At 39.6% G+C, this 22,433-nt stretch overlaps 2 protein-coding genes across 14 annotated transcripts in view; one reads left to right on the plus strand and one right to left on the minus strand.

The window, feature by feature from the left end:
• POLQ (DNA polymerase theta) overlaps positions 1-22,433 on the plus strand; it is a 138,271-nt gene that overhangs the window by 4,201 nt on the left and 111,637 nt on the right. For 9 of the 13 annotated variants that reach the window (XR_005059911.2, XR_005059912.2, XM_073231562.1 and 6 more), the window contains exons 4-8: positions 2,552-2,643; positions 12,250-12,320; positions 18,730-18,959; positions 19,421-19,600; positions 21,295-21,425. Coding sequence is in view for 11 of the 13 variants with exons in the window: in XM_073231562.1 (XP_073087663.1) it covers positions 18,779-18,959; positions 19,421-19,600; positions 21,295-21,425 (492 nt within the window). In the remaining 2 variants the exon portion in view is untranslated. Of the gene's footprint in view, positions 1-2,551; positions 2,644-2,668; positions 12,321-18,729; positions 18,960-19,420; positions 19,601-19,637; positions 20,895-21,294; positions 21,426-22,433 lie in introns of those variants that run through there. The other 4 variants (XM_073231563.1, XM_037013060.2, XM_037013064.2 and 1 more) reach the window with 4 other exon arrangements.
• ARGFX (arginine-fifty homeobox) lies at positions 879-2,934 on the minus strand. The gene is given in 3 exon segments (XM_073230458.1): positions 879-1,566; positions 1,569-1,865; positions 2,884-2,934. Coding segments are annotated over 3 exon segments (615 nt in total). The 3' UTR covers positions 879-1,299.

Raw genomic sequence — 22,433 nt, forward strand, 5'->3', positions numbered from 1 at the left:
TCAAATCTTCCATTATAATTTTGCATTTGTTGAGCTTCCTCAGGAATTTCATTAATTTTTCTTCATCTGTTTTTGGAATATGTTCTTAAATGTATAGAAATTCAGAATTATATCTTTCAGGCCAATTGTTCATTTTGTTCTTAGATATCTGATATACTTTTATACTTCCAACAAAGTGTTTTGCCTTAAAGTTTAATTTGACAAATATGGATATAACTATGCCATCTTCTTTGTTTAAAAAAAAGCCAGTAACTTGAGATCTTATTTTCTTAAATATAAGCTTTTGCAGCCGTAAATTTCCTTCTAAGCACTATTTAGCTCCATCCCATAAGTTTTGATATGTTGTGTTTTTATTTTCATTCACCTCTCAGTATTTCCTAATTTTTCTTGTGATTCTTTCTTTACCCGTTGGTTATTTGGGAGTGTGCTTTTTAATATCCAAATATTTATGAGTTTCATGAATTCCTGAATTTCCTTCTATTGATTTCTATTTTCATTGCTTTTTATTTAGAGAACATTTTTCATATGATTTCAATCTTTTAAAATTTATTTATGCTTCACATGCCTTTTATTCAAAACATATCCTATGTTATTATTTTTTTTTGAAGTTTTGATGTTTTCTCTACAAAGGTCTTACTTAATCATTAGTTAATTCCTAGATACTCATATTTTTCTTTGAGAGGTGCTTATTTTCTGTGTTTATTATTGGTGTTGAGAAATGCTATTAACTTTGTAGTTTGGTCATATAGGAAAGTTCGCTGAACTGTCATTCTAGAAGTTTGACCATTGGTTTTGCTGGCTTTCCTAGATGATCATCTTGTCTTAAAAAATCTGTTTTATGTCTTCGTATACCAGCTCTTACATTTCTTACTATGTGTGAACTTATACTATAAGAAAACTAATGGTGATGGTGATTTCTCCCTAAATTTTGACTGAAAATATTCTTTAGAAAACCCCATACATAAGCTTTGGAAATAAAATGTGAGTTTGTAACCTATTACTATTAAAAGTGGATGACCCCTAAAGGCTGCTGGTCCTCTTTTTAAAAGACAAAGGTAATTTTGGGAAAAGGGGATTTTGGAAGTTTACTGGACATTGAAGGGACTAGGAAGGCCTCTCCTCAGGGAGAGTTATGGGACCAACTGTGTAGTACTGAGCTATACTTCGAAAACTTTAGCTTTTACAACACTTCCATGGAAATAAGTGACATTCAGGTTAGGAAGCAAACAAAGGAAAGAGGAACGTGCAAGAGGCATGAAGGTTTTTTTCTATATGATCTTGTATTTATGAATACTTGGATCAGAGAAATACAAAGTCTACTGTACTGGAGGGGTTCTGGAATTCCAGGATGTCTCTTAGATGGTAGGATGAAATGCTCCAGCTTGTCCTACTGGACCAGACTTGCCCAGGAGATAGACCTACAGCTGGACTAGGAAAGATGTTAGGAGAGGAGCTCTGTTCTTCTGGCTGGGACCTTGTGGGTGAAAAATATTGATATAGACAGTGGAAAGAAGACCTGGATATCTCATCCTCATCATGAAGACAGTACAGTTGTATGATTTGACATACAATTGTATGTCATAGGCATCAGAGAACAAAGCAGGAGCTGAGGCCATTAGCTTGTCCAACTGAGGATCTTGCATTTGGACATCACTTGTGGGACCCTCAGAGATGATAGCATCCCATGCCAAATTGGAAGGGCCTGAGGACTGAGATGGAATGGAGCTATAGAAATCTGAAACAATAGGAATAAGAGGAGGATTGGCTTATGCTGTGCACAAGGAGGGCATGTTCTTGGCCAGAAGGATCTGGTCTCATTGCTTCAGTGACTGTTTCTGCTGCTTCCTCCTCTTGAATCACCGGTCCTGGAACCAAACATGGGAATTGGCAAGAGGGGAGGTTACGGTCTGTTAATGGAGGTTTCTCCTGCATGAAAAAAGCCGAATCATAACCCTCATTTCCTCTCCAGGTCACCATGATGTTGAGTTCTGAGAAAGCAGAGGTGGGTCAACAGGAGGGACAGTGAGGGATCAGGACCTGGACCCCAGAAAAGGAAGAAGGACAGAAAGGGGTTATGTCTCAGAGTTTGTGCTGGTGGTTCAGAGAAAGGGTCATGATCTCTAAAGAGAAGCTAGTCAGGGATCTAGGGAGGGGTGAGGAATTTGAACAGAAGAATTTTCAAGGAATATTTTAGGGGTCCTTTACAATGAAGAAGATTCTAAAAAAATTTTCGGGGCCTTAGCTGACTCAGAAGTTGGGGTGTTGTTTGTTGGTAGCATTATGAATAAACAGATTACAGGGTCTTGCTTGAGAAGACTAACTGAGGAACTATCTGGATGAGAGTCCTTCCTCTCTTTGAGCTCCGTAGTATAAGACCTCTGGAGTTCTAGTTCCAGTTATACTACTTACTATCTCTGACCCAGCCACTTTACCCCTGAACAGTTTTCTTCATCTTCAAACAGAATGATAATGAGGCTAACATATGCAATATGCCAATTAGTGCTAGCACACAGTAGGTACTCAAAAATGAAATATTATTATTGTGTTACAGAGAGAATTTCAAGGCTAAATAGTAGGATGTGCTTTGGATGGAGGGTACCAAGCACACCTCAAGGGATCAGACAGAACTTTATGATGACTCAGGTAGGTTGAGTTTCAAAGAAAGTTCCTTCTGGAGATTTTTATCTGGAAACATGGTATGGCTAAACAGAGCCTCCAACTCTTCATGCTGTGTGTGGGTAAATGAGGTGCATTCTTGGTGCTTCCTCCATATCACTGAAGAGCAGAGAAGGAGAAGTGCTGGTTACACTAACACTACGCCCTCCCTTCCAAAACCCTCCTTAAACCAGAGCAGTGAATCTCCCATGACTTCTCTTCAATCACCTTGGAATCCATCATGAGCAGATCTGTGCTCTCAGATATGTAAAAGCTCATCTTCAGGCAGAAAGAAAATATCATATATCTGATAAAGGATTTGCATCTGGAATATATAACAAACTCTTAGATCTCAAAAATAAGATGAACATTCTAATTAAAACCTTTTAATCCTAATTAAAAGATTTGAATAAGAAGCTTGCCAAAGAAGGTATATAAATGGTATATATATTCCAATTGCTGATGGGACTGTAAAACGATATTGCAACTCTGGAAAACAGTGTAGCAGTTTTTTAAATTAACATATCATTGATATAGAATCTTTTTTATTAACATATCATTGATATAGAATCAATGATATAGAATCATTGATATAGAATACAGATGAGCAACATTTAGGTAACTATGTTCACCCATATTATCAAGTCCCCCCCACACCCCACTGCAGTCACTCTCCACTAGTGTAATAAGATGCCACAGAGCCACTCCTTATAGTCTCCATGATACACTGCCTTCCCCATGACCCACCCACATATGTGTGCTAATCATAATGCCTCTCAATCCCCTTCTACATCCCTCTCCACCTACCTACCCCCACCCTTCCCCTTTGGTAACTTCTAGTCCCTTCTTAGTGTCTGTGAGTCTGCTACTATTTTGTTCTTTTAGTTCTGCTTTGCTGTTATACCCCATAAATGACTGAAATCATTTGGTACTTGTCTTTCTCTGCCTGGCTTATTTCACTAAGCATAATGCCCTCTAGCTCCATCCATGTTGTTGCAAATGGTAGGATTTGTTTTCTTTTAATAGCAGAATGATATTCCATTATGTATATATACCATACCTTCTTTATCCAATCATCTACTGATGGACACTTAGGTTACTTCCATACTTTGGCTATTGTAAATAATGCTGCAATAAACATAGGGGTGCATATATCTTTTTGAATCTGGGATCTTGTTTTCTTTCGGTAAATTCCTAGGAGTGGGATTCCCAGGTCAAATGGTATTTACTTTTAGTTGTTTGAGAAACCTCCATATTGCTCTCCACAATGGTTAAACTAGCTTGCGTTCCCCTTTCTCCACATCCTTGCCAGCATTTGTTATTTCTAGTCTTTTTGATGCTGGCCATCCTAACTGATGTGAGGTGATATCTCATTGTGGTTTTAATTTGCATTTCCCTGATAATTAGTGATGTGGAGCATCTTTTCATGTCTCTCTTGGGCATCTGAATTTCTTTTTTGGAGAATTGTCTCTTCATATCCTATGCCCATTTTTTAATTGGGTTATTTGCTTTTTGGATGTTGAGCTGGGTGAGTTATTTATATAATTTGGATCTTAACGCCTTGTCAGATATGTGATTTATGAATATATTCTCCCATACTATAGGATGCCTTTTTATTCTACTAATGGTGTCCTTTGCTGTACATAAGGTTTATAGTTTGATGCAGTCCCATTTATTCATTTTTGCTTTTGTTTCCCTTGTCCAAGGAGATGTGTTCAGTAAAAAAGTTGCTTGTGTTTATATTCAAGAGATTTTGGCCTATGTTTACTTCTAAGAGTTTTATGGTTTCAGGACTTACATTCAGGTCTTTGATTCATTTTGAGTTTATTTTTGTGTATGGACTTAGACAATAATCCAGTTTCATTATCTTACATGTAGCTATCCAGTTTTGTCAACACCAGTTGTTGAAGAGGTTGTCATTTCCCCATTGTATATCCATGGCTCCTTTATCATATATTACTTGACCAATATGCTTGGGTTTATATCTGGGCTTTCTATTCTATTCCATTGGTATATGGTTTTGTTCTTGTGCCAGTACCAAATTGTCTTGATTACTGTGGCTTTGTAGTAGAGCTTGAAGTCAGAGAGCATAATCCCTTGATTTATTCTTCCTTCTCAGGATAGCTTTGGCTATTTGCAGTCTTCTGTGGTTCCATATGAATTTTAGAACTATTTGCTCTAGTTCATTGAAGAATGCTGTTTGTATTTTGGTAGGGATTACATTGAATGTGTAGATTACTTTAGGCAGGATGGCCATTTCAACAATATTAATTCTTCCTATCCATGAGCACTGGATATATTCCATTAATTGGTATCTTCTTTAATTTCTCTCATGAGTGTCTTGTAGTTTTCAGAGTATAGGTCTTTCACTTCCTACGTTAGGTTTATTCCTAGGTATTTTATTCTTTTTGATGCAATTGTGAATGGAATTGTTTTCCTGATTTCTCTTTCTGCTAGTTCATCATTAGTGTATAGGAATGCAACAGATTTCTGTGTATCAATTTTGTATCCTGCAACTTTGCTGAATTCAGATATTAAATCTAGTAGTTTCATAGTGGGTTCTTCAGGGCTTTTTAATGTACAATATCATGTATCTGCAAACAGTAATAGTTTAACTTCTTCCTTGCCAATCTGGATGTATTTAATTTCTTTGTCTTGTCTGATTGCCTGGCTAGGACTTCCAGAACTATGTTGAATAAAAGTGGGGAAAGTGAGCATCCTTGTCTTTTTCCTGATCTTAAAAGAAAGGCTTTCAGCTTTTTGCTGTTAAGTATGATGTTGGCTGTGGGTTTGTCATATATTGCCTTTATTATGTTGAGATACTTGCCCTATATACCCATCTTGTTGAGAGTTTTAATCATGAATGGATGTTGAATTTTGTTGAATGCTTTTTCAGCATCTATGGAGATGATCATGTGGTTTTTGTCCTTCTTTTTGTTGATGTGGTGGATGATGTTGATGGATTTTCAAATGTTTTACCATCCTTGCATCCCTCGAATAAATCCTACTTGATCATGATGGATGATCTTTTTGATGTATTTTTGAATTTGGTTTGCTAATATTTTGTTGAATATTTTTGCATCTATGTTTATCAGGGATATTGGTCTGTAATTTTCTTTTTCTGTTGTGTCTTTGCCTGGTTTTGGTATTAGAATGATGCTGGCCTCATAGAATGAGTTTGGTAGTATTCCCTCCTTTTCTACTTCTTGGAAAACTTTAAGGAAGATGGGTATTAGGTCTTCACTAAATGTTTTATAAAATTCAGCAGTGAAGCCGTCTGGTCCAGGTGTTTTATTCTTAGGTAGTTTTTTTGATTTCTGATTCAATTTTATTGCTGGTAATTGGTCTCTTCAGATTTTCTGTTTCTTCTTGTGTCAGCCTTGGAAGGTTGCATTTTTCTAAAAAGTTGTCCATTTCTTCTAGGTTATCCGGTTTGTTAGCATATCATTTTCATAATATTCTGTAGTAATTCTTTGTGTTTCTGTGGTGTCTGCAGTGATTTTTCCTTTCTCATTTTTGATTCTGTTTATGTGTGTAGACTCTCTTCTTTTCTTGATAAGTCTGGCTAGGGGTTTATCTATTTTATTTATTTCCTCAAAGAACCAGGTCCTACTTTCATTGATTCTTTCTATTGTTTTATTCTTCTTGATTTTATTTATTTCTTCTCTAATCTTTAGTATGTACCTCCTTCTACTGACTTTGGTCCTCATTTGTTCTTCTTTTTCTAGTTTCATTAATTGTGAGTTTAGAATGTTCATATGGGATTGTTCTTCTTTCCTGAGGTATGCCTGTATTGCAATATACTTCCCTCTTAGCACAGCCTTTGCTGCAGATTTTTGCAGTGTTGAATTATTGTTGTCATTTGTCTCCATATTTTTCTTGATCTCTGTTTTTATTTGGTCATTGATCCATTGATTATTTAGGAGCATGTTGCTAAGTCTCTATGTGTCTGTGGACTTTTCTGTTTTCTTTGCGTAATTTTTTTCTAGCTTCATACCACTGTGGTCTGAGAAACTGGTTGGTACAATTTCAGTCCTTCTGAATTTACTGAGGCTCTTTTTGTGGCCTATTTATGATCTTTTCTTGAAGATGTTCCATGTACACTTGTGAAGAATGTGTATTCTGTTGCTTTTGGATGGAGTGTTCTGCAGATATCCATCAGGTCTATCTGTTCTAATGTGCTGTTCAGTGCCTCTGTCTCTTTATTTCTGTCTGGTTGATCTGTCCTTTAGAGTGAGTGGTGTGTTAAAGTCTCCTAAAATGAATGCATTGCATTCTATTTCCCCCTGTAATTCTGTTAGTATTTGTTCCACACATGTAGGTGCTCCTGTGTTGGGCACATCGATATTTATAATGGTTATATCCTCTTGTTGGACTGACCCATTTATGTAATGTCCTTTTTCTCTTGTTACTTTCTTTGTTTTGAAGTCTATTTTGTCTCATATAAGTACTGCAACTCCTGCTTTTTTCTCCCTATTAGTGACAAGAAATGTCTTTTTCCATCACTTCACTTTTAGTTTGTGTATACATCTTTGGGTTTGAAGTGAATCTCTTGTAGACAGCATAAAGATGGGTCTTGTTTTTTTATTAATTCATTGACTCTATGTCTTTTGATTGCTGCATTCAGTCCATTTACATTTAGGGTGATTACCAATGGGTATGTACTTATTGCCATTTCAGGCTCTATGTACATGGTTACCAAAGGTTCAAGGGTAGTTTCTATATTATCTAACAGTCTAATTTAACTCACTTAGTATGCTAATATAAACACAATCTAAAGGTTCCTTTTTTTTCCCTCCTTTTTTCCCCTCCTCCATTCTTTATATATTAGATATCATATCTAATATGATACAGATATGATACCTTTGCCTATCCCTTGATTGCCTTTCAGGGTAATTGATTTGATTTTGCATCTACTTAGTAATCAGTTGTTCTACTTTCTTTACTAGGGTTTTATTTCTTCTGGTGACAGCTATTTAGCCTTAGGATCACTTCCATCTATAGCCATCCCTCCAAAATATACTGTAGAGGTGTTTTGTGGGAGGTAAATTCTCTCAGCTTTTGCTTATCTGGAAATTGTTTAATCCATCCTTCAAATTTAAATTATAATCTTGCTGGGTAGAGTATTCTTGTTTCGAGGCCCTTCTGCTTCATAGCAGTAAATATATCATGCCACTCTCTTCTGGCCTATAAGGTTTCTGTTGAAAAGTCTGATGATAGCCTGATGGGTTTTCCTTTGTAGGTGATCTTTTCCTCTTTCTAGCTGCTTTTAAAAGTCTGTCCTTATCCTTGATCTTTGCCATTTGAATTATTATGTCTTGGTGTTGTCTTCCTTGGGTCCCTTGTGTTGGGAGATCTGTGCACCTCCATGGCCTGACAGACTATCTCCTTCCCAGATTGGGGAAGTTTTCAGCAATTACCTCCTCAAATACACTTTATAGCCCTTATTCTCTCTCTTCTTCATCTGGTACCCATATAGTGCGAATATTGTTCTGTTTGTATTGATCACACAGTTCTCTCAATATTCTTTCATTACTAGAGATCCTTTTTTCTTTCTGTGCCTCAGCTTCTTTGTATTCCTCTTCTCTAATTTCTGTTGGATTTACCCTCTCTTCTACTACATCTAATCTACTTTTAAATCCCTCCATTGTATGTTTCATTTCTGATATGGAATTTCTTAATGATTGAATCTCCATCCTAAATTCATTCCTGAGTTCTTGAGTATTTTTCTGTACCTGCATTAACATGTTTAAGATTTTTATTTTGAACTCTCTTTCAGGAAGATTGATGAGTTCACTTTCACTTATCCTGTTTCTGGTGTTTGTGGGATTTTGGTATGAACCAGGTTCCTTTGATGTTTCATATTTGTATGTGGAGCCCTCTAGGGCCCATAAGCTCTAGTCTCTGGAGCTGCTCAGCCCCTGGAGTGATGTCAGGGGTTGCAAGGGAGTGGTGCTGGTTCTCTGTTCTGTGATGTCTGTTCTTTTCTCCAGGTTTGTGCAGTCTGGCACAGCCTTCTTTCCTAATGCTCTTTCAAAGTTGGTTGTATTAATTATATTTTCATAATATATGTGCTTTTTTGAGGAGGCCTTTGTCTCACTTCTCATTCTGCCACCTTTAATCCCCTCACTGGATTTTTAACAGAGAATTCTTCCTTTTCAAGCTTTCATGCAATTTTGTCCACCCTTTTAGATCAAATTTACTTTTATTTCCCTTAAAGTAGTCATTATTATTTTTTGATATCAATATTTATTTAGAGATGACCATATATTTATCAAGTTCTTTGGTCATCATTGCTTCTTTCATCCCCCTTTTTCCTCTTGGGTACAGTTTTATTCTTTCTGCAGGAATCATTGGTAGTTCTTAGTGATGATGTATTAATTGCAAACATTTCCAAACTTTCTTTGCCTGAAAATATATGTATTACATTGTCAATCTTGCATAATAGGTTAGATGAATATAGAACTTAATTATTTGAGAAGTCTGGTGAAAGTCAAACTTTTATTCTTTTGTAAGCTTTTTCTCATATCTAGTTGCTTTCAAAAGATTTATGATTTGTGATTTGTCCATAGTCTGTATTTTGACCTCAAAATATCAAGGAAAAATTTGTTTTTATGTATAATACCCATATGCCTTCAGTCTAAACACTCATGAATTTCTTCAATTATGGTGTGGGTAAAATTGCAATACTTCCAGAATCTCTCATCTGGCCTTAGTACATCTCCATATAAGTAAGTGTTTCTAAGGGGTGGAGAGAAATAGCCCATCTCCATATCAATAGGTATTTACAAGGGCCAGGTCAGGGCATGTTTAGACTTGAGAGGTTGGGTGAGGCCTCTTTTTCTTCAGCTGGTTTATGAGACATGGGAGAGCAGTCGTGGACTGCTTGTAAGAAATAAATGACTTTCTCCCACTTTATCTCTCCCTTTGACTGATTTAGGTTTTAAAGGTATTTTGCCCCATGATTTTCCCCCCAGAGTTACATCTGGTGGTAGTCGGCAGGACCTCTGAACCCAAAATCTGTCTACATGGGTGTGACCCTTGGGCAGGCTGCCCCTAGAGATGGTGGCAAGATGCCCAGAACCCTCTCTATGGATAGTGGGGATGCCCCAGTGGCTGCAGCAGTAGAGGGTTCAGCTTCACCTGGGAGCCCTCTATCTGTGGGGCTTCCAATTGGGGTGCCCCTAGTGGGGAATTGGCCCAGGGTAAAGCACGTCCTAGAGGGGCGAGGCCTTCCCCAGAATTGGAAAGGGTGGAGATGGCAGAATCTGTGGGATTAGCCCTCCGTGAGATAGAAGACTGCTTAGAGTCCCTGAGTGGCTGTGTGGTAGCTGGTTTTGGAGGATCTTTTTTCCTTGAGAAGTGTTATCTGGGAGAGAGAGGTTTATCAAGGAGAGAGAAAGACTTTGACAGGAGAGGGACACACTTCAGCATTGCTTGGAGTTGCTGGGCTATGATCCATGGGATGCCCTTAAAAAAGAGAGACAGATATTGAGAAGCCAGGTCATGCTCCTCGAAGATTCTGTAGCAACAGCAAGGGAGAAGGCAGCAGGAGAAGCCACATTGCAGGAGATCGTGGGGTAGGGGGAGGATAGAGTGGTGCCTTCAGCCCCATAGATGGTAGAGGAGCTGTTGGCAGAGGATGAGGGGGTGGGGCCAAGCAGCGACCTATTGCTGAGGTCACCACCTGAGGCACCAGGCTTTCCTGTATTAAAGATCTGCCTGGTCATAACTAAGAAAATAAAAACACATCAACCTCGAGCTCCTCAGGGGGAGGAGCCACCCCCTCCACAGGTTGTGGAGCACTACATGCTCTGCCCCTATATCCAGGATGAGCTGATGGACATGAGCATCTGAACATGAGCCGTCAGAACCTCTACCTACATGGCTTCTGTGTCTCTGGGATATTGGGATGGAAAACATTGTGATGTCGGGCTCTGAAATGGGTAGACTGGCTTTCCTGATGACTCACCCTTCCCTCTAGGAGTGGTTGCAAAGTGCACATCACACATCAGGGAACTGGGTACTTCTGGATTGGCTTACAGCAGCCATCAGCACAGTTTAGCCTAATCAGGGCTATTTACCATACTTACTCACTAGCTGGAAAACATGCAGACCTCTAACAGGTTTTACAGGAGCTGGGTATGAAAAATATCTTCTATAATATGGACCCCCAGGACTCAGATGAGGAGTTGTTCACCATAGGAATGAGAAATCTGGTGCTCCGTACAGCTCCCCCATTTCTCTTTGGGTTCTTAGTGACCATATTTGGCCCCCACATAGGGCAACCCAAAAGTGAGGTTACTTGCACTTTAGCAGATCTGGGGTAGGTTGAAACAATAAGAGCATGGAAGGAAGTACGGGCTACGACTGAAAGGAGAGGTGCAAAGGGCCCCTTGAAGGCCTCAGGGACCCAGATGTGGGTTGATATGATAAAGGCCGGGATAGTGAAAGAAAAACTTGATGGGCAGCCCAATAGGATCTTGTTAGAACTGTGGTACCAATTAAAACCAGAGCAGCCATTCCAGCCACTGAGGTCCAGGACACGGAAGCCGGAGGCAAATCCCCATGTCTGGCAAGCGTCCCTGCAAGACTTCCTGGGGGAGAGTAGTCAGGCTCCACCTGGGCTCTCACCCCCACAGGATGATGATTGGGCATTGCAGTTTGACTGAGGAGGGGTCAAGGTCCCCATCTTGGGGGATGTGGTAGGTACTGGAGGCCACATGTAAATTAGCAATTCATTGGTCCCCTCTGAATGTACAATGTGTCCTGGTGCTGGCAGACACAGGAGCTGAGTCTTCTCTGATTCATGGCAACCCTGAGCATTTTCCCGGGACCCCTGCTGTGATATATGGCTATGGGGGTAAGGCAACCAGAGTGAAGAAAGCCCAAATCCCATTGGGGATAGGGTGCTTACCCACAAAGGAGTGTACTGTGTACATTTCTCCCATCCCAGAATATATTTTGGGGGTAGATATCCCTCATGGCCTGTGGTTTCAGACCACTGTGAGTTCAGACTGAGGGTACATGTGGTAAAGGCACTATTGAGGGGACCTGCTAAGCATCCACCTGTAGCTCTGCCTGTACCTAGGTGAGTGACAAATACTAAGCAGTATAAATTGCCTGGGGGGCACAAGGAAACTAGAGAAACTATACAGGAGTTGGAGAAGGTGGACATCATAAAGCCTGCTCATAGTCCTTTTAATTCCCCAGTGAAAAAGCCATATGGCTCCTGGCATATGACCATGGACTACAGGGAATTGATATAAAGTCACATCCCCTTTGCATGCTGTTATCCCCTCTATAGCAGCCCTTATGGACACCCTCAGTCATGAACTAGGGATGTATCATTATGTTGTGGACCTTGCTAATGCTTTCTTCTCTATTGACATAGCACAGGAAAATCAGGAACAGTTTGCCTTCACATGGCAAGACTGGCAGTGGACATTCACTGTCCTTCCACAGGGATACCTCCACAGCTCCACCATTTGTCACAGACTTGTAGCCCAGGACTTGGCCACATGAAGAAACTGCAAATGGTGTTACTGTATAACTACATTGATGATATTATGCTCATGTCTGATTCTCTTGCAGATTTAGGAAGGGCAGTTCCTAGACTGCTGTAATGCCTACAGGAGAAAGGATGGGCTGTGAACAACACCAAGGTACAGGGACCTGGTTTGTAAAATTCTTGGGAGTTGTCTGGTCAGGTAAAACTAAAGTTATTCCTGAAGCAGTCATAGATAAGGTCCAGGCTTTCCCTATCCTACCACTGTGGCAGTATTACAAGAGTTTTGGGGTCTTTTGGGCTACTGGAGAGTATTTATTCTGTATTTGGCACAAATTCTGAAGCCTTTATACAAGTTGGTACAAAAGGGAATCAGGTGGGACTGGGATGAAATGTGCAGCTGCTTTTACTGCTGCTAAGTGAACGGTCAAGGTCATATAGGCCTTAAGTGAAATGGACTCACCAAGGCCCTATGAGCTAGATGTTCATGTAACGGAGGATAGTTATGGATGGGGTCTTTGGCAGTGGCTTGAATGGACAAGCCAACCTATTGTATACTGTTCACAACTATGGAAAGGAGCAGAGGTATGGAACACCTTGATAGAGAAGCAACTGGCTGCTATGTACCATGCCTTGCTGGCTGTGGAGCCCATCACTGGAACAGCTCCAACTAAGGTAATAACCACCTATCCCATAGCGGCGTGGGTGTGAGAGTGGACCCAAAGGCCATGGAACTACACTGGCCAAATGGGGTGCATACTTACAGCAGTGTAGTGCCCTCTCTACTAACCCCTTAAGTGCAGAACTCCAACGCTTATTGGGGCCAGTGACATATACCAGTGGAAAGCAGGAAGAACTTGCATTTGAGCCATTGGTAGCCGAGAGTCCTTATCAGGGGGAAAAGCCCCTATACCTGAAGATACTTGGTATACAGATGGCTCCTGTCATGGGCAGCCCCCGAAGTGGAGGGCTATGGCTTTCCATCCTAAGGCTGAGACAATATGGATGGAGGATGAAGAGGGGAAGAGCAGGCAATGGGCTGAGTTGCAGGCAGTATGGCTTGTGATCCCCCAAGAGTCCTCCCCTATAGTTGCGTGCACTGACAGCTGGCCATCTATCAGGGCTTGACCCTGTGGCTACAGTCATGGTTACATATCGGCTGGATGGTTGGTCTCTGGCCCTTTTGAGGGCAAGAGTTGTGGCAAGACCTATGGGCCTCTGGTCAGACTAAGACTGTTACCCTCTGTGACTAGCCATTTGCCTTTGGCATACCCAGGGAATGATGAAGCAGACACATTAGCCCAGGTGTGTTGGCTAGAAGGAAAGTCTGCCTCTGATGTAGCCCAATGGTACATCAGTGTTTGTTGCACATGGGACAAAATGCAATGTGGGCTGTAGCCCATTGGTGGGGCTTGCCACTGACCTTTGGAGAAGTCAGCAGAGCCCAGAAGGAGTGCCTTGTGTGCTCTAAGAGGGAGGACTTACACTGAGTCCCACAGCAACATGGGACAATAGTAAAGGGGCCAATACCCCTTGTGAGGTGGAAGACAGACTGTATTGGGCCTCTGCACATATCAGAAGGATATTGGTATGCCATGACTTGTGTGGACAAAGTACTGGACTGTTGGTTGCTTTTTCTGCACATTGTGCAGATCAGCAAACTGCCAAAAGGGGCCTAGAGCATGATGATTGCTCTGAGCTCCCTACCTGTTCAGCTATTGACTGCCTGTGGAATGGGTGAGCTATGGACTAAATCCACATAGGACTTTGAATTTAGCTGAATACTCCTGCTTGAAGATTATCATGATTTTATTGCTGTTGTTATTGTATGTTATTAGTCTGGTTACAGTGCTCTGGTTTTCTCGCACAGGGGCCATTGCAGAAGATGGGGAATGAGTAGATTGTGAGGCAAGATTTCTGGAGGGGTGGAATATGGGTAAAAGTGTAATATTTCCAGAATTTTGATGGGAAAATAATAAACCAAAGAAATTTCTCACAAGCTTATCCTATTTTTATTAGGTAAACTATGATCAAATGAGGAAAATAATTAGGAAAAAATTACAAGGAATAGTTTATGTCTTTCTTTCTTTCTTTCTTTCTTTCTTTCTTTCTTTCTTTCTTTCTTTCTTTCTTTCTTTCTTTCTCTTTCTTTCTTTCTTTCTCTCTTTCTCTCTTTCTCTCTCTCTCTCTCTCTCTCTCTTTCTCTCTCTCTCTCTCTCTCTCTCTCTCTTTCTCTCTTCCTCTCTCTCTTCCTCTCTCTCTTCCTCTCTTTCTCCTCTCTTTCTCTCTCTCTCTCTCTCTCTCTCTCTCTCTTTCTTTCTTTTTTTTCTTTCTTTCTTATAGATCACAAATTGAACACTAGAAAAGCCACAAGGGACATGGATGAAAAAAGCCTCAAGAAAAGTCTGCTCTACTGTCAAAGGACCAGGAAAGGGGCAGCCAAGCAACACAAGAGACTTTTAGACAGTATCACTCCACAAAAAACTACAACCCCTCCTCTACCTGGGTTAGCAAAGCCTGGGTAAAAGTCCACCTTTGCCACAGTGTAAGGAAGCATGCCCTCCCCAGCTTCTTTGTATTGGGAGGTGTCACAAAAGGCTGAATGGGGAGATAGGACTTATGTCCCCTCAGGTGGTAATGAGCACCTCTCTCCCACACAATGTCAGTTGAGACCAGGTGGGGAGCCTAGTGTTCCAACCCTATTTACTGTTAATGTGGTGTTCCTCTCCTTCCTCGCTGGGGTGCTATCAGTTGAGGCTTAGTAGGAAGTGAGAACTTTCATGACTTCTCAGTAGTAACAAGCCCCCCAAGTCCCATCCTCCACAAAAGATGTAGTGTAGGTCACACTGGGAGCAGTAACGACATGTCCCTACCCTTTCTAGCCAGGGTGGAATCAACAGAAGCCTAGTAGTGAACATAAACTTCTACCCCCACCCAGTTTTAATTAGACCCTTCCCTCCTTTCTCCATCCCTTCATAAAAATTCTTCAAGTAATTACAAATACTCTTGAAACAAATGAAAAAATATAGTGTCAGTAAAGAAATAGGAAGCCTTGAAAAAGAAATGAAGATATAAAGAGCAAATTAAAATTTATAACCAAAATATACAAAATAACCCCAAAGAAAAAACCTCAATGGATAGACTCATAGCAAAACGGAGAGGACAGAGGGAAAATTCAGTGAACTTGAACAATAGGAACTATCCAATCTTTACAACAAAGAGGAAAGAGCCTGGAAAAAAATAAACAGAACCTTAGGGACTGTGGGACAAAATGGGATCTAACATTTGGGTCATCAGAGTCTCAGAAGCAGAGAGTGAGAGGGAGGGCTGGAAAGTATTAAAAAAATGATGACTAAAATTTTCCAAAATTTGGCAAAAATCACAAACCTATAGATTGAAAAAACTGAGCAAACCTAAATTGGGTTAAGCCTAAAGAAATTCATGCCAAAACATGTCATAGTTAATCTGAAAACAAAAGACAAAGGCTTGAAAGAGAGAAATTACACATTACTGATATGGGAAAAACAACTCAAATGACAGTGTATTTCTCGTCAGAAACTGTGAAGCGTGGAAGGAAGTGACAAAACATTCTTCAAGTGCTACAAGAACTGTTAACCAAGAAATCTATATACAGTGAAAATATATTTCAGGAATGAAGGGGAATTCAAGACATTCTCAGATGAAGGAAATCTAAGAGAATTTGTCACCAGCAGATCTACCATAAAAGAATGGCTAAAGAAAGTTCTCCAAACAGAAAGAAATGATTAAAGGACTCTTGGAACAACAAGAAGGAAGAAAGAACACAGAAAGATAAAAATATGGGTAAACGCAATACATTTTCCTTCTCTTGAGTTTATTAAATTGCTTGATGGTTGAAGCAAAAATCATAATACTCTTCAGTGTGGTTCTCAATGAATGTAGATAAAATATTGAACACAATTATATTATAAATAGGGGAGGTAAAGAGATAAAAAGGGACATAAGGCTTCTATAATTCATTCAAAATGTCAAACCACTTGACTTTGGTAAGATATATATATTTATAAAAGAGTTGGAGCAATCACTTAAAAAGCTATACGATGACTGTGTTAAAAAATTTTAGATAAGTTAAAATGGAATTCTAAAAAATTTTCAAGCAACCCAGAGGAAGGAAAGAGAAAGAAAACTAAAAAAAACCCAAACATCAAACAAAAACTAAAATAACAGGCTTAATCCCTAATACCAATAATTATATTAAATACACATGGTTTAAATATAAAACTTTGCAGACAGATTGGTAGGGGGTGGGGGGATGGTGTTGGGTGGGTTAGTGGGAGAACATGACTCAACTATGTAAATGTGCTCTATAATAAACTAACTTCAAATATAGTTATATAAGTAGGTTGAAAACAAAAGAAGGGAAGATATACAATGCAAATGTTCATCGAAAGAAGATGGAATGACTATCTCACTGAAACAAACTACAGAGCAAAGCAAACTACCAAGGACAGAGGGACATTGCATAATGATAAAAGGGTTAATCTACGAAGAAGACATAGCAATCTTAAATGCATATGTTCCAAACAATAAATATGTGAGGCAAAAACTGATAGAACTGAAAGGAAAAATAGACAAAACTACAATGATAGTTGGAAACTCTGACTTCTCTCTCTCAATAATTGATAAAACAATTGGAAGAAATGATTAACTTCTTCAAAGGATTGTAGTAAAGATTTAGGCAATGAATGCCCAAAATCTTCAACAGTCACCAGCAGGATATACCAAGTAAATTATACTAGACATAATCTCTGACTTTATAGAGTTTATGTCTAATGGGGAAGATAGATGAGTAAACAGTCATGTTGAAGTGTGGGTAAGTAAATTAATAAGGAAACTCAAATTTTAAATATTCTCTAGGCTTTTTACTGGAATGACATAAACTATTCCTTGTAATTTTTTCCTAATTATTTTCCTCATTTGATCATAGTTTACCTAATAAAAATAGGATAAGCTTGTGAGAAATTTCTTTGGTTTATTATTTTCCCATCAAAATTCTGGATTTATATTAGAAATAATATTAGAACATTTAAGTATCACTTTTTTATGTGGCAGATGCAGTTCTAAGCACTTTACATATATTGACTTATTTAGTGCTCATAATGACCAAATAGGTTGTTACTATTATTATCCCCATCCCATGGTACAGATGAAAAAAAGGAAGCACAGAGAGGTTAAGCAAGTTGCCAAAGAACACACAGTTATTAAGTCTGCAAATTTAGACGGACTGGCTCCAGATTTGCGCTCTTGACTCCCATGCTATCTTGCACAGACAGTTCTTCCATTACTGTAATATAAATTAGGATCCCTTTTATTTCTTTGCTTGCACTCTTGTTCATTTCTGCCTGAGCATTAGTGCCATTTTAAATGTTTAATGTCTGTCTCTCTCACTAGGCTGGTTCTCTTTGAGAACAGGAGCCATTTCATGCCATTTCCTTGCCATACACCCAATGCGCAACTCACAGTAGATACCCAGTAAATAATTGAGTGATTAATGCATACAATATGGCGAGGAAAATGTTTCCTTCATGAAGTAATGTCTCCATCTTGTGGAACTTTAGAATATTGTCATTCAAAACAAATCTTTTTTAACAAAGTGGGTTTTCACAGAATTGATTCTCAAGTGCCATTTCCCAGACTTGGATTAAAGCCTTTCTTGTTGCACTAGCCCTTTTGAGATTTTTAGCGCTATAGACATAGCATAGCCTATTCACAGCAGGCCTTTTGCCTACTAGTTTTGCTTGGTGAAATGAATTATGCAACTAGGTATGCAGCAGTTTATATCCAGAACTCATTTGATTCTACCTTGCTAAAAGGTAGAGCACGGGTCCATTAATAAATTCTTGGCTCAGAATGATCACTGAGGCACATCCAGCGCCCCTTCATACAGCTGTTGAAGGGTTCATACAGCTAGTGAGGGGCCCGCCAGCAGTCCCCAGCTACCCCTTACATATTCCTCACCATGTGTGATGGCTAAAGTAGAAATTACAGAAATAGCCTCTGCCCTGTCATCATACCCTAGGAGAGAGGGATAGATCATACTCCATTAGATATTTTAGGTTTTACTTGTATATATTCTGCACACATAATCTATAATAATACTTTAAAAATACAAATACGTTAAGAAGAATTACTTCCCTTATCTGCTATATCTATTACGGGCAGCTCATTTGATGAAGTTAGGAAACTTTGCTACTCAGACTAGAAAAGGACAAAAAGAAAATGATGTTTAAGCCAATCTTATATTAAATGCAGATTAACATGCGGAGGTCCTCCCTCTACCCCACTCCACCCCACTCCGCGTCGCCACTCTACTCCTTCAGTCTCGGTCCAGCTCTGATTCCGGTAACACTAAACCCTGAGTTGTGAGGCCGGAGGCCTACGGCGCAGCGGGAGCCGCTCCTTCCCCAGTTTACGCTCCCCGTCCAGAACTCTATGGTTTCAGGGCGGGGCTGGGAGGCCTGAGTTTGAAAACCGTGGCGGGAAGATGGCAGCGACACCTGTTACCCGGCCCTGTCTCTCTCGAGTAGGAGGACGTTGAAGCTATGGGTTTCTCTGAGCCGCCGAGGAGCGTTCGCGATGAATCTTCCGCGCTGGAGCGGGAAACGGCGGCGTTCAACGTCAGGCTCAGACCCCTTCTCGGGGAGCGGCGGTGACAGCAGTGACAGCCCGCTGCCCGCCTCGAGGCCGGTGCTGAGCCCGCCCCCGGGCCTCGCCCGCAGCCTGAAGGACCGTGGCCGGCCGCCGGCCGCAGCTGCAGGTACTCCCAGGCACTCTGGGGACGGCGGGCGAGCCGGGCAGCTCGGCCATGCCTCGCGTGTCGGCAGCTTGCGGGGAGCTTGCTTGTTTGCATGGCCTACTCGGCCTCTACTCCCCTTCTCAGTTTGTGACTTGGGCCTGGTGCCGCAGGTCGCTTATTCAGACCAGATGTGCTGTCAGCCCATTTTCAGCATCCTCCTGGTAGTAACATTAAAGTGGTTTCTGGGTCTTTCGTTGGCTAAATCTCATCACCTGTAGGGGGCTCGCGCCTAATAGTGCCGAGTAGTCCTTACAGACCCTACACTGGATGTGCTTTATAGCAGGATGTGCTTTTTGAATAGCCTCATTCCAACACCTAGGAACTCCAAAACACAGCGGAGGGTTAACTACTGAAGTTCATGCTAACTACAATGAAATAGCTGAAATCCAACTATTAATTACTTTTTTCTTTTATCCTGAAAGGAGAATGCAAGCAGACAGATTCTGACGATCAAATAGACAAACTGCTACTGGCAAATTGGGGACTTCCTGGAGCAGTTCTGGAGAAATATCACAGTTTTGGTGTAAAAAAGATGTTTGAATGGCAGGCAGAGTGCCTTTTGCTTGGAGGAGTCTTGGAAGGAAAGAATTTAGTCTATTCAGGTATTCAAATTTGTGCAAATTAGTTTCTTTACTATTTTAAAGACATGAATGTAAAGGATATATTATTGGAGTAGTTATGAATTTTTTTAGAAGGTGGACAAATGAGTGCGTTATAACTGGAGGAAGTCTTAAAATATATACAAAAAGTGGAATCTCCTCATATGCATATTTAAGTTATGCAAATTCCACTTTATGGATGGAGCAGGGGAAGCAAGAAAAATGAAGACTTAAAGAGAGATTCTGCCTGCCATTCCTCAGCAAACATGTCCCAGAGGGAATGTGCAATGGGAAATGTAAATCTGCTCTTCCCCCAGGTTATCTCAGTTGCTTTTCAGTGTGTGAACATTATATAGATTATTTGTTTATAAACTGTTCCTACTTGTTTGTATAGGGTTGTATATACAAAACCATAATGAAATATATTTTACAATAGACTTATATGGACTTTCAAGGGCAACTCTTACATATTTTTGATTCTACTGACTTTAGAAACTGATCATTTGGTAAGATACACTTCCTTTGTATCAATTTTCTTTGAAATTGTGAGTCATCCACATTTTTCATATGGCTGCAAAAAACAATTAGACAATTAACTTATCATTAGATTCAGGTTCAGGTTGTCGAGTCAGACTGGTTGGGCTTGAGAGCTGCCTCTAACACTGGCTGGGCAACCTTGCAGATTACTAGAGTATGAGAGAGTGCTTAGAACAAATCTTGGCGCATAGAAAGTGAACAGTAAATGCTAAGTACTGGCAGTTAGTGGCAATGGTAGAATAGCCTGACTGTTTGAATTAGTAAAACCAAAACTTGGGTGTCATTCATAACTCTGGTCACAACTCACATCTATTAATCACCAAATCCAGGGTCTATTACCCCAAATATCTTGATTCTGACTATTTCCCTCTGTTCTTAGGTTCATTACCTAGTTTACTATCATCTTTCTTTGAGATTATGCAATAGCCTTATAACTAGTTTATCTTTTCTCTATGGTCTTGCTCTGCTCCTGCATCCAAAGTGATCTTTATAATGTACAAATGGTCCTGTCACTCTTTTTCATAAAACTCTCTAGTCCCTCTGCATTGCCTTCAGGTTAAATTCTAAACTCCTTACATGGTGGAATTATGAACTTTTTTTCATGTGGCACATTCATATCTCTTCTCTCACTCTCCTTCTTGTTTCATGCTTCAGGCTTACTAAATGACATACTGTCTTCTGAACATACCAAACTTTCCTCCAGGCCTTTGCCCATGCTGTTTCTTCTGCTTGTCACTCCTTTCTTCTTCCCTTCCTTCTCGTAAGTATTGTTTTCTTCCCATAATTTCTTTACAGCTCCTTTCCCTCAACTTCTATCATAGTTCCTATCACACAATATTAAAGTTCATCTCCTTCCTCAAAGCAGGGCTTTTAACCATTCAGTTTAAAGGAAATGATCTTTTGATACAAGCTAGGTATTCAATACCATTTATTGCTGATAGAAAGATTTAATAATTCTCCATTTCAGCATGAGACTATTTAGAGAGCTCAAGTCAGGCATTTAAGGATATAAAGGTTTCAAATGTTATTTGGGATCTTAATGGATAGGTTTGGCTTAGGCTCTGTAGTTCCTGGATATGGTTTAAAACATTTATTCATGCATTATTATCAGATATTACCTCTTTTTTGTGATAAAAACCTTATGGAATAACATGTTTTAGCTCCTACAAGTGCTGGGAAGACTCTTGTTGCTGAATTGCTTATTTTGAAGCGGGTTTTGGAAATGCGAAAGAAAGCTTTGTTTATTCTGCCCTTTGTCTCTGTGGCTAAAGAGAAGAAATACTATCTCCAGGTAATGTACTAAGTTTGAAATTATGATCAGTCCTATTATCAGCAACTGGCTTTACTCATTTAAAATAGGATTATAAAGTGGATAATAAAGTTTATTTTATTGCATCCCAATGTAGCTTTAAAAGTTGACCATTTATGAAAGGAACTTTTCATTATTACAAAAGGAGAAAGGGTCATCAAATCCAAAGAGTATTTGGTGAAAACTGTGTTAAAATTTATAAACTTTTTTTAAGAAGTAAGCAGAATGCTTCAATTAGCATATAAACCTGCAAATTAAGAATCATTTTTAACTGAATAGTTGGACTATACTGAAGCATGGAAAGCAAAGAATGTTTAAGGAAGCATATCCTATCCTAACTGAGTGCTGTGTAGGAACATTTAAGGGTTGAAGAACATGATCCATTGGTGCTTAGGTAAAGCTCTAGACCTCTGGTTTGTTCTTCTGTTCTGCAGAAATGAATAACATTTTTCATTTGTATGATACTGTTTTTTTTTTTTTAGGAACCATCTATGTGATACTAGTTTTTAAAGGCATTTTTATGAATGCCTTTCATTAAATAGAATAAATTTACTATTGTGATTTCTACAGTGGAAAATGTTCAGTTGGAGTGGCAAGATTAGTGTACTAGCACTGTAAAATATCTGCATCTTCAGGCCAGGCACATAATCTGCTGGACCTCACTTTTTCTCTTGGTAAAGTGAGGATGGTAACCCCAGTATTCTGGGTTAACTCAATTAAACACTCAGAAAGACATTATTGAGTGAGCAGCTCTGAAGATCCATGGTTCTATAAATATTTTTAACAGTTATTTCAGAAGCCAAATAGCCAACAAAGCTGGTCGTACATGGTAATATCCTCTCAACTGAGACAAAAGTAACAAAATGATGAAAGGACCCTTTTTATTGAGAAGGTATGTTAGTTAAAAGTCAAACTAAAAAAATTAACATCAAAGTCCCACTGCATTTGACTTCTGTAAAGTTTTCTTCCGTTGTATCAAAAAATTAGTGG

This window comes from Manis javanica, chromosome 3, assembly GCF_040802235.1.
Source record: "Manis javanica isolate MJ-LG chromosome 3, MJ_LKY, whole genome shotgun sequence".
NCBI lineage: Eukaryota > Metazoa > Chordata > Mammalia > Pholidota > Manidae > Manis > Manis javanica.